The following is a 12,549-nucleotide window of genomic DNA, read 5'->3' on the forward strand; positions in this document are numbered from 1 at the left end:
TCACCTTTGAATGGCCTCCTCACTCACACACGGTGTCTAAGCCCCTTGCTGATTTCTCGTCTTCAAAAACCTTTTTAAGTGGTGCCTGGGTGATTCTCAACCCGTGGCACCCTGGCCCACTAGAGTGTGCCTGGAAATGCACGATGGGATGTTCTCCTTGTCGTAATGAGTGAAGAGGCGGCCCTACCTATGCTGACCTAACACGCGCCCAAGCAACCACCCGTGACGATACCACAGCCCCCTAGGGAGAGGACAGCTTTACATAACATGCTCTCCTTCCAGTTCACTCTGAGTCTCATCTTTCCAGAAATATCCCTCAGACCTCACTATGTGCATTCATTGATGACCCCTACTCTGTGTCCCAGAACAACTCCTATCTACCCCTCTCAGAGCACACGGGACACACAGTACTGGAGTCCTCCATTTACCTCTGCGTCCCCCAGAGGTGCACACCAACTACACAGGTTGCTCCCCTGACAGCACGAGTCCTGCCTGACTCATTTTCATATTCCCAGCGCCTGACAGTGTCTCACAGATGATACTCAACACACAGTTCAGGAACAGTATGCGTGGGAAGAGCAGAGAGGAAAGGGTCTGGGGCGAGGACATGACGGGACAGCACAAGCAAAGGCATGCTCCTGAAGAGGAAACAAGAAACATGCAAAGACAGGGTGAAGAGTGGCTTAGGCGGCTGCTTAGCAATAGGACCAAGGCTGGGACACACCTCCAGCATCAGAAGAGGCCCAAAAGGAGGAGGAAACCTGTGTGAGAAAACTGGCTTCTCTAGAGAGAAGTTCAGACAAACTCAAATTCACATAATTTTAGGGCAGAACAGCCCAGAAGAAAGAGGTGACTTATCCAAGGGGTCACAGAGGAAGGGAGTGGAAACACCTGGCTACCTGGAATGTCAGGAAAATGTGATGAAATACGGTTTCTAGAACACTAAATACTAAAGATTTATTTAGAGACAGATATTTTCAAAATTTGAAAAAGGACACAGTATTTACTGTCTAAATAACCACAATCCTCAAAACCAGCTGCACTTCTACTACTTCTAAAGGCAAGTGGGCCTTACCATGCACACGAGTTTGTTCTCCTGGGTCTCCTTATCAAAGGACGCGTCTGCAGCATCATCACCTCCCGCAATTCTCTCCCCGATGTCACCACTAATGCGCATCACCTCTACATGCAGCCGGCCTGCCACCTACAGCAGTGGGGACAAAAGCAGATCCTTTCTCCAGATTTTGTTCTTTCCTCTGTTGTACAGTCAAGTGGTTAGCTTAGTGGTATAACAGGTTCTACCAGTTACTTTACCTCAAAGTATTTATTTGGAATAATCACCATCCAGCAGTATGGAAACACAGATATTAATAATACACATAGATAATGCCTGTCGTTATTGATGAAAAATTATAACAACAATTTACTATCACCACCCTGTTGTTTCTCAAACTGCTCTCTGCGGGGCACAAGGCACGAGGAGAAAACTAACCTCTCCCTTCTGGTTGATGATTGGAACAGCATATTGTAACTTCACATCATAGAAGAGGGACTCCAGGAAGACATTAGCCACCCCAATGAGACTATGATTTTCCTGCTCATCATAGAACGGATCTGCACGCTTGAAGTAAGACCGTATCACCTTTAAAGAGATTCAAAACATACAGCTTCAGAAAATCTCTTAAAATAAACGCATTCAACCTACCACTTTTTGATGCAGTCTAATAAAGTCACTAAACTTAGCTGAAGTATAGCATCGTATTGCATGCACGCACACATGCACGCACACGCACACACACACACACACACACACACACACACACTCTTCCTCATTCCCCCTTAGAATGGTGGTCAGCACCCTTCACCCATGAGAGAGCAATCCCAATAACACATCATTACTTTCATCATTTCTTCTCCCTTACATGGAAACCTTGCTGTGAAAATAGAGAAAGCATACATTGACTAGAAAAATCAGCAGAGTGTACAAAAGTACTCTATTTTTCATTCACATCTATTCTACCTGTCCCTACCAAATCATTAGACACGCTGCTGCTAATGAGAGGTGACCCCCTTACAAGAGTGTGGTTTGCTTGTTATTTGTTGTTAATGTTATTTCATTTCTAAGTTGAAATAGGAGAGGAATACAGAAGAAAATGGAAAAAAATGTTTTAAGAAAAAAATGTCATCTAACTATAAGAAGTCATTTTTATTGATGAACTTTTTTTTTTTTTGCGGTACACGGGCCTCTCACTGTTGTGGCCTCTCCCGTTGCGGAGCACAGGCTCTGGACGCGCAGGCTCAGCGGCCATGGCTCACGGGCCCAGCCGCTCCACAGCATGTGGGATCTTCCCGGACCGGGGCACGAACCCGTGTCCCCTGCATCGGCAGGCGGACTCTCAACCACTGCGCCACCAGGGAAGCCCTTGATGAACATTTTTACAAAACAAGAGGCTAAGGAAGTGAACAACTCTATGGGGCCCTAGGACCAGCAGCGCTGAAACTATGTAAAAATATACATAATTCATACTTCTATTTTAAATAGGTACAAGCACACGGCTGACCTAAATGAGCAAACCTGAAACTTGAGGAGAGAGTACCAGAGTTCAGATCTATGGCACCTGCTTTAGGATCAAAACGCCTTCAAAAAATGTTCCTAATAGTATAAATATTAAGGTACCACTGATGTTCAGTTCAAAAAACAGATGTTGTAGTTTTGTTATTTGCAAGGTTAAAATATGTTGAGAAATGGGAAGAGAGATATTAAGGCCTGAGTAAAACCATGGGAGACAGATACACGTAACACCAACAGAAGCCAGGAAAAACACAGAAGATTCTACTAGAAATCCAGAGAACACAAATGTGGAGGAGAGAAGATGCCAGAAAAACAGGTTATTAAAATTCTTGACTAGCTAAACAATTGACAGGATTAAAATAAGTATTGTATTTATTAAACAAGCTATTTTGGAAAAATGAACAGTTCTTCCCTAAAATGGGCAGGCTCATTCCTGAGTGGTTCCTTCTGTGACTATCAGTTAAGTAGTTTTTCTCAAATAACTTACTGGGGTATCTTCTTCACACTCCTTCCACTCCTGATAAAGATCTCTCATATCCAATAACCTGTTGTCCAGTTTTTCCAAAGACCAAATCTGCTTCCCTTTTCCTTTTCTTCTCACCTGGATGGCAGGTTCACTAAGGAGAGAGCCTCGCTGTGAAGACAGTAAGAGTGGCGTTGGGAAGCACAGAGATATCTATGCATCGTAGACATCAACCCCAACATTCTATACCCACCAGTCAAATGTCATCGACTAAAATGGAAACTGTATCATTCTTTAATCTGTTCAGTGCAGAACTTCCCAGAAATCTTACAAGCTTAGTATAACCTCTTTCTATCTAACTGCAGTCAAAATTTAAATTTAAGTGTAAATCTAAATTTAAACTCAAATCCCAGAAAAGTAGACTATGTCTATGGGGAAGTCAAAAATGTTTTATTCAGGACATCATATGACCAAAGAGTATCAGTGGGTAGGAAGAGAGTCATAAGCACTGAATGGGAAGGGAAAGTTTGTGGGATGGATGGTGAAGAATTTTTACCTTTCAAAAGTTAGCATTTTAAAAAATTTCTGAATGGCTAAGTATCTTAATGTGATACAAAACACAAATGATTAAAAGAGTAAGCTGTGAAAAGTATCCTATTTACCCATTTGGAGGCAACAAATGATACCAAATTCCAAATATACGTAGTTTGAATTTATTATTAAGACGGTACAGAACTAGGTAGTGATGCTGGCTGCACAACACTGTGAATGTACTACATGCCACTGAATTGTTCACTTTAATTAACTTTATGTTACGTGAATTTCACCTCAAAAAAAATAAATAGTACTCATTTAAGTTTTTCTAGCTTAGAAAGCAACGTGCTTTTAATGTAGAAAACATGTTTAAATGTTTTGAAATCACAATGTAGAAAATAAAAATGGCCCTGTAGATCTCCCCCAGAGAGATGGACCTATCAGATATCTAATCAACTGAGATTTACCGGAAATTTTTTAAACTGTTCTGATACGTCTACTTAGAACTTTGGAGAATTATGAAAGACGCCAATGTTGCCTTAACATCTTGCCTATAATCAGTTCCAAAGAAGCAGAATTTACGTAACGAAGCAAGGATTTTAGAATTCTGAAGTTCAAAAATTACCGTTCTCTCACATACTGCAAAGGCCCTTCTACCTTATATTCAGCCGGCTAGGGAAACGAATATCTGAATACAAAACTCTACCTAATCCATCAAAAATTATGTACTAACATGATCAAGAGCTATAAAAGAACCCAAATAAGCGAGAAAACTGAATGGCAAGGATAGGAGACTATGATGGGACTTGACCTCTGATTTTTATTAGGCTTCTTACATTATAAAAAATAGAGAGAATTGTGATCTTGAATACCCACATGAAACAACTAGTGGACAGTTGTGCCATGCCATCTAGTGACAAGTAGAAAATAACATGCTATAGGTAAAATGAATCCCTAACTTGGGGGGCAAGGGGTGGCGGGTGGCAGAGGAATAGCATGAAGGGAAGAACCACTTGGGGTACGGGTACTGCTGGGGATGGGGATGAGGGCAAACCCCCCACCCCAGTGTCTGAATAATATGAAGGCGTTTTATCCAGCGATATCTTTGTTTTCATTAACATCAATCTCACCTTCCTGTTGGCATCGAGGCTGGAAGCTGGAATCTGTAGGGTTACTTTATACTCTGTTCGTTTATCCAGTTCTTCCGCAATGTAACTAGCTTCTCTCACCAACAGATTGGCCTTAACGATTTGTTCCCTCAGCCTCATCAGGCTGTTATTCAGTGTTGCTTCTCTTCAAAAAAAAAAAAAAGGGGGTGGGGGGCAGATAACCATTAAAGCAGCACATCAGAATATTATATAGTGCATGGTACGTTAACACCAAACTGCGAACCAAGCTTTACAACTGTCTTTTGCACACAGGGAATACATCACCGACACTGGCCCATGCACACACTTGAATGTGGGCTACGTTACAAGCACTGGCACATGCTCCTGTAAGAAGCTGGCCAGAGACTAGGGCTTGGCAAACTTGACTGTGTATACAAATCACCTGGGAATCTTGATAAACTGAAGGTTTTGACTCAGTAGGTCTGGGGTGGGGGACCCAAAATGCTACATTTCTATCAATCTCCAGGTGACAGAGATGCTGCCTGTCTGCAGACCAAACTCTGAAGAGCAAGAGGTTAGTTAAATACGTCTGTAACCATGGATAAAACATTTAGTGCAATGCTAATTAGCTCAAATAGAGATCAAACTTGCAATCTGAATCTCATTGGTACCATGCTTTACCTACCTGATAAACCACCTTTCTCTTTTTCTTTTTTTAAAAAAAGCATCTACCCATGCTTCAGAACCTAAAGTATAATATACAATGATAAACTATAACTTCTAAGTACACATACTTGTTTAGTCAAATCCAAAAGCCATACAAACTGAAAATGGGGCAGCACCTAACAGGGGCGGCTTTAAATAAATCAATATAAGTTGACAATTCCCATTTTTTTTTTCAAAAGTGGGGAGGGGAAAGACAATGCCAAGTGGTTCCTAGCTGTAACACTCTCTTTTAATGTAATTCATTTTTAAAGTAAGGCCTAGATTTTTCCACTCTGTATGTTATGCAGGTGGGTTAGAGGTGACGAGCATATGCTACGCAGGTGGCACAGGCCCTGTGCTCCACCTACCTCTCTTCCGCCCACTGCCTCAATCGCTGCTGAGCGCTGGGTGAGTGGAAGGAAAACTTGTCCGAACTACGACAGTTCTGTTTCTCAGGAGACAGCCGTCTCCGGAGCTGCTCCAGTTCATGTTCGTACATGAGCCTCTGGCGCTCCAATGCAGACCGTTTCTCCTCTTCGTGCTGTTGTTCTAGGCTGTTCAGTATTGACTGCATGGGATCTAAACAAGTGTTGTTTTTTTTTTTTTAAGGCAAATAATAAAAGGTTAACTGCACAACACAATATACTTTAAATGTTCTGTATTATTATGTTGTTTGTCATCCTAATTAATAACGCAAGATTCTTATAGACAGTTAACTTTCCTTACTCCCAGTTACTGATCGTATTATCTGTTCTGTCAGATACATGCCAAACCATCTTCCATATAAAAAAAGCAGGTCTATTTGTATGTTCTACACATAACCTAAGACAGAGTTAACGGTCCGGAAATCCACTACAATAATAAGCCAGTGGCAGTCAAGTCTCAAACCTGAGAAATTCTATCAATGAGAACAAAGTTTTCAGTGATTTGTGTATCAAGGCAGAAAGAAAAAACAAGTTTTTATAAGCATAATAAATTAAGGCCAAAGTCACAAAAGAATTGAGTACAGAGAACAACATGAAGATTTCCTTTGTTGCTAACATTTAAAAAGTGTCCATTGTAAACAACTCTAACAGTCTAGCAACTCTGAAAGATTCTAAAAAGCACAACAGATCTGCTCACCGTTACTGCCCAGAGCCTTCATGGTTACCTCCATCTGCGCGTACTCGTAATTGAAGTTGATTTCACTGGACACCTCACTGGATGAGTCTCCATCCACATCCAGCTGCTCAGAACTGGTGTCATTCTTCATGGACGTGTCTTGTTCCTCATCTTCTCCACCTGCTTTCTTTTTCTTTTTAGGCAAATTAAGTCTTGGGGAGAAAAAGAATATTATCTTTTAAAGAAAGATATGCATTTATTCATTGCATTAATTAAATATTAGCACTTGCTAGATGCCAAGGGGATACTATGTGCATATAAGACAATTACTGTACTCAGAAGTTTATATTCTAGTAGTAGAAATAAAACACAGGCACATGCGTAAATAATGACAACAGAGAGTGTGACACAAGGCCACGTGACAAGCTAGGTGTCAGAGAAAAGCTGAGGACCACCTCACGCTGGACTGAAAGAGGCAGGGATGACAGAATAAGAAGTCATCTGAGCCCAGCCTTAAAGGCTGAGGAGAAAGCAGGGCGTTAGGACAGAGGAACAGCATGAGGAAAAATGGAAACTCTCATAGCCTCTGGAGAAATTAAAAATTACACAGAGATACACAAAATTTGTAGAGCAAAAGTTGCGTGAGATAATGGTGGAAAGATCAACTTAACCCAAACTATGAAACTTTGAACACTAAGCCAAGCAATCTACACTTGATTAAGTTTAAGGAAAAAAATGAAAAAGATTTTCCACACACTTTGTACCCCTCTTTTCTCAACAATCAAAATAGCAACTGGCCCACAAGCAAAGGATCTAGTCAGCTTGATGTAGGAAACACAGGGCCAGGGACAGGTAGAGGAACAGACCAGGATTTTAACTTTGCACTCTATCTAGCCAGTCCGTCCTCACCAACACAACACCAATTTTGTATGGGAAACAATATGTAGTCCCAGGTCAGACACTTTCATTCTCAGCCTCCTTTGCAGCTGAGAGGCAAATTCTAGTGAATGAGAGGTAAGTGGAAGGTTGCTGGGGACTCTGGGAAGACTCCTGCTTCTTCTCATCAGCACAGTCAGGACTAGTCCTGCCACCCTTCTACCTCGTTTTCTTCGCATGTGCCTGAGTGCTGCCTTGATGTCTGGAGTGGCGTGGCCATCTTTAGACCACAGGGAAAAGCCAAGACAATGACACGACTTCTGCCATGACTCTTTTGAGAGGCTTAGCCAATGCCAATAACCATCCTCCTTGGGAGTTCGGCTTTGTCAGAGAAATGAACTATCTGTTTAAGCCATTATAGTCAAGTTTGCCATTACATGCAGCTGAGAGCATTCCTAAATGAAATATTAACCTTATTTTATGGATAAGGAAACTTAAACCACTACTTTTCCAATAAAAAAAACAAAAAGACAAGCATGTCAGAAAATAATTAATGAATTCTTATACCAGACGGCAAAGCAATCATCTTCCACTGGGAAGTAAAAAGGAAAAACGATGTAAGTAAACACAGTATTTCTCCTGAGTGTACTTGTTCATGTGTCCCTTGGGCTCAAATCGTATAGTGAACAAGCGTATGTATAGTGAATAAATGCATATGTATAGTGAATATGTACTTATGTGCACAAAACAACATAGAATACTTATAGCATTAAGTTTACTTTTTAATATATACTTTTCTATTTCAGAGTATAATCATCAAAAATCTACCTATTTAAGAGCCATGAATGTCATACCTGAAGAAGTGGTTGTTCCCCCATAATATCCTGTCCCCATGGTGTAGCTGAATAGGACTGGATACAGAGGAGCCATTTACAAATGTTCTGTGGGGAGAAGAGGTCAAACATATAAACAATGATTATCATGTTCTCTCCTTTAATTTTTCCAATACAATATAGGAAAAACAAAAGAATCAATTCCCCAAAATAAAATCTGCCCTTGGTAAATTTTATTAGTTGTATTTCCTTTTTTGCTGATTTATTTTAAATGCTTATGGTACCAAGTATCATAGATTATTATCCTCTATCTTTCAAAGCTCTAAATTTGTTATACAGCATATTACGGAGCAAATATGGAACCACTGCAGCCAGTAATAAAAAGATGGTAGCAGTGTACACTACAACTAAAACAAGTATGTCCAATCTACATGGATAAAAAGAGCCAGTCAACCAACTAAACTCAGAAATATCTATAGTATCAGTAACAAGAAATGAGGCCTATGTTAAACTCTTCTGTAACTTCCTGTAGCACAGAAAAATGTGCATATCCTATCAATAGATAGAAGATTTGTAAGACCCACTTGACTGCTTATCTTGACAATTGAGTTCAACAGAAGAAATGATGGGTAGAAGGATATTAAGGAAAAATTTTAGAGGAGCAGGAAATAAACAGAAAATTATGCATACCACAATAAGATTGATATTCCTGGAATACCAGTGTCATCATGCCTCTCTCCACTGAATGACTAAGCTGCTTAGGTTTAGGATAAAGGTCAAGTTCTTTAACTTGACATTAAAGGCCCTGCAAAAGGAAACCCTCTTTATCTCCTTCTTCCCCACTTCTAGTGAATTCTCAACTCCAACAACAAAAAAAAAGAGGGGGGTAATAGGGGTGTTATGTTCTGTCCACTAAACATGGCTGACTCTTCCTCCAAAGCGAGGCTTACCCCAGTCCTATAACCTGGAATAGGGTTCCCGTTCTCTATCACCCTGAGTCTCACTCAGTTTGATTTCTCACAAAGCCCAGTTTGGTTTCTACTTCCTCTGTCACTCCAACCAATACTACCTTAGTTTCTTTACGTTCCTAAGGCACTCACCTGGCTTTGTACCGCCAGTTATTTCTAATGTATATGCATACACACAAAACCTAACTCTCCATCTAGATTTCACTTACCATGTGGGTTTTTAAGCACTAGAAGTAATTGGTCTCTATGCTCCTACAGTCTGATTATTCAAAGCACGAGCTCAAAAACTAGAGTTATGACAAGAGGGGACCTACTAAAATTAGCAGATTTTAGCCTTTATGACACGAATACCTTACATACAGTGAGGAGTTTAATTAAAGGCAAACACATACAGAGGCTTATTTTTTAAAGCTCCAGCAGTTAAATAAAAGCACGACTATAATAACAGTTCTCAACATGTGGTCTGTATGGGGTCCCGAAGAGCAAATTTATTTTTATAATAGCACTAACCTGCCCTTTTTCACCGTGTTGACGTTTGCACTGGCAAGGAGTAAAACTGCTGGTGTTACAGCACAAATGAAAGCAGTGGCACCAAACATTTATAAGTAGTCACTGGATTATTCACTGCCACGCACCCACAATTTCTAAAAATGTTTCACTTGAAAAGGTCCTTGATGAAGCAGTAAAACTCAACCATACGCCAATAAAATGTTTTTAAAAAACAGAAATAAATTTTTAAAAATAATAAATTACTACTTTTAGTAAATTTTGACCCTTGAGTAGTACACAACTTCTTAAACATTCCAGGTGACAAAATGAGAAGTACACACAAAGCACTGTGCTAATACATACCAAAGTATAAGAACTGTCTTGAGCAGAAGACATACTCAAAGTGGGTTTCTGGCAGACATTTTCTCGAAAATGAACAAGGCCAGCCCGTCACTTTGACAAAAACAGCTGACAGTATTTGTTGCCAATTGTAAATGTCAAGCTTTCAAGTGAAAATTAGAGTTTTGGGAAACTTGTGTCAATGTCTTCCAACCAAAGACCACCAGGAATATTCCCGTAGTTGAACCAGTTGGGTTTATTACTCACGCAGAGGGAGGAGACACCACCGGAAGCATGGGGGCATCTCAGTGAGGGGGCCCGGGGGGACTCTTGCAGGACTGGGCTTCAGCTGCTCATCCTGGGAGAGGGTCTAAGGAGGTGAGAGTTCTGTATATACCAGATACTGCCAGAGAGCAGGAGTAATTCTATGATCGGGTTTGTCAAAAATCTTATCCACAGAGGATAAAGTTGTAACTGGTGAAGGAACAGCCAATCACTTGGCCGAGAGAAGGTGTTTGGTATTTTGGGTGTGGCATAGTGACCCTGGTTTTTGTCTCTGCTGAAACAAAATTATTATGTGGCCTGCTTCATCTTATTTCATCATAGCCTCAGAGTAACCTTCCCTGGGGTTGGTATCTGTGCGATTATTTAATAGGAGAATAGCACACCAGAGCTGGGAGTGCTGGGCCAGCTTACGCTCTATTTTTTTCTTTTCTCACTTGTATCCTTTACCATGAGCTTGATAGCTTCCAAATATTTACAGACTTTATGGATGAAATTAGTGATGGTATTAATGATTTTTTGATATAATGATGAATCAACATTCGGAAGATCAATATGTCAGTTAACCATCACCTATAACAGTTATATAGCCAGTTACACAACAGGGCAATAACAGTTTCAAAGCTCAAGGAAACAAACTGACAAATATTTAATTTGTGTAATGTTATGCCTATTCATTATTTATTGAGCACTTATTTATTAGTCTGGTATTACACGCTAAGGATAGAGAACCAAAAAAGAAAGGTCCTTGTCCTCAAAGAGCTCACAGTCCAATGTGATAATAAAGGCTAACAGCCCACAAGAACACAGTATGAAGTATTAACATAACAGGAAGCATAAAGTACACTAGGAAAATGTACTGGGGGCCCTTATTTTAGACCAAAGTAGACAGTGACAGAACTTAACCTTGAAGGTCAAACAGGAGTTACTTAGCTGGCCAGAGGAATGGCAGATGCAGAAGAATAGGAGATAAGCAGGAGGGATGTAAGGGATTTTTGCATCAAGAATAGAAGAAAGCCATCTGGTTGTATGGTGAGTGGACCAGGAAGATTAGGGTGCTGTCAGGAGTTCCAATCAAGATTTGATGGGGGGCTTCCCTGGTGGTTGAGAGTCCGCCTGCCGATGCAGGGGATGTGGGTTCGTGCCCCGGTCCAGGAAGATCCCACATGCCGCAGAGCGGCTGGGTCCGTGAGCCATGGCCGCTGAGCGTGTGCGTCCGGAACCTGTGCTCCGCAACGGGAGAGGCCACAACAGTGAGAGGCCCATGTACCGCAAAAAAAAAGAAAAAGAAAAAAAAGATTTGATGGGGACCTTATTTAAATAAGGCCACGGCAGTACGTATAGAGAGGAAGGACTGGTTTAAGCCATATTAAAAAGTTAAATATTAAGGACTTGGTAACTAACTGAATATCTTCTTTAAGTGAACATAAAAGCACACAAAGGCCAAACGTCTTTATACCATCCTCAATTAGTGTACTTTCTTCGTCTTAAAAATTACTGTGACATTAACACTAATTAAAGTACATTACCTGGTGTTCTTTTGAGGAGTCAGCATAACCTGGCCTTCTGATGTGATGTCTATGATACAATGTTCAGGAAGAATTCCCATTCCACATAGTTGGATATCTTGGGAATTTGCTGAACCTATCAGTGTATGTTCCTACAAAAGAATCAAATTCACTGATTAATAGTGCATTCTTACATGTACACAAACTGAAATCATCTACTCTCAGCTCTGATACATTGATCCGTTACCTTAGCTAAAAGATTTTTAAAGCAAGTGGAATGACAGAGGGAATTTCTGGCTTTCTATAGAATTCATTCTACAAGTTCTATTTCCTTATAAGGAGTAATGCACTGAGTTGAGTTATAACTTTTAAACCTACAACCTTTACATTAATGTCTATATTACATTCGTTATTTTCCATTGCAATCGTGATTCCAAATATTCTATACTACTCTCAGAGCATGGTCTGAAAACTACAGTTACTTAAGTTTTACATCACCTACCTGGTCTCAGTCAAGATGAGTCTACAAAGATAAAGAGCTATTCAAATGCAAGGAGTCTGAATTATTTTATGAATTACATGGTCTCCCTAGACCTCATAAAAGATATGGTAGATGTGTTCTTCTGACCCTAAACCCCCAACTACTCAATTCTCTAAGCCCTAATCACCAGTGTCACTTTTTGGCAGGTACCTGAGAAAACAGACATAAAAATCGAACTCCCTCTTACGTGCTTCAACATTTGACTGCCCTTACATGTTGACACTGGCTG

At 40.4% G+C, this 12,549-nt stretch overlaps 1 protein-coding gene across 7 annotated transcripts in view; it reads right to left on the reverse strand.

Annotated features, from left to right (window-relative positions):
• The window catches only part of KIF13B (kinesin family member 13B), a 187,182-nt gene that overhangs the window by 73,427 nt on the left and 101,206 nt on the right, over positions 1-12,549 (reverse strand). For all 7 annotated transcript variants that reach the window (XR_003428978.1, XM_027088008.1, XM_027088009.1 and 4 more), the window contains 8 exons: positions 11,801-11,931; positions 8,215-8,301; positions 6,506-6,696; positions 5,752-5,962; positions 4,700-4,862; positions 3,060-3,206; positions 1,493-1,642; positions 1,076-1,204 (listed from right to left, as the gene is read on the reverse strand). Coding sequence is in view for 6 of the 7 variants with exons in the window: in XM_027088008.1 (XP_026943809.1) it covers positions 1,076-1,204; positions 1,493-1,642; positions 3,060-3,206; positions 4,700-4,862; positions 5,752-5,962; positions 6,506-6,696; positions 8,215-8,301; positions 11,801-11,931 (1,209 nt within the window). In the remaining variant the exon portion in view is untranslated. The remainder of the gene's footprint in view (positions 1-1,075; positions 1,205-1,492; positions 1,643-3,059; positions 3,207-4,699; positions 4,863-5,751; positions 5,963-6,505; positions 6,697-8,214; positions 8,302-11,800; positions 11,932-12,549) is intronic.

The sequence above is a fragment of the Aethalodelphis obliquidens genome, unplaced genomic scaffold, assembly GCF_003676395.1.
Source record: "Aethalodelphis obliquidens isolate GAN/ISIS:26980383/991018 unplaced genomic scaffold, ASM367639v1 scaffold61, whole genome shotgun sequence".
NCBI lineage: Eukaryota > Metazoa > Chordata > Mammalia > Artiodactyla > Delphinidae > Aethalodelphis > Aethalodelphis obliquidens.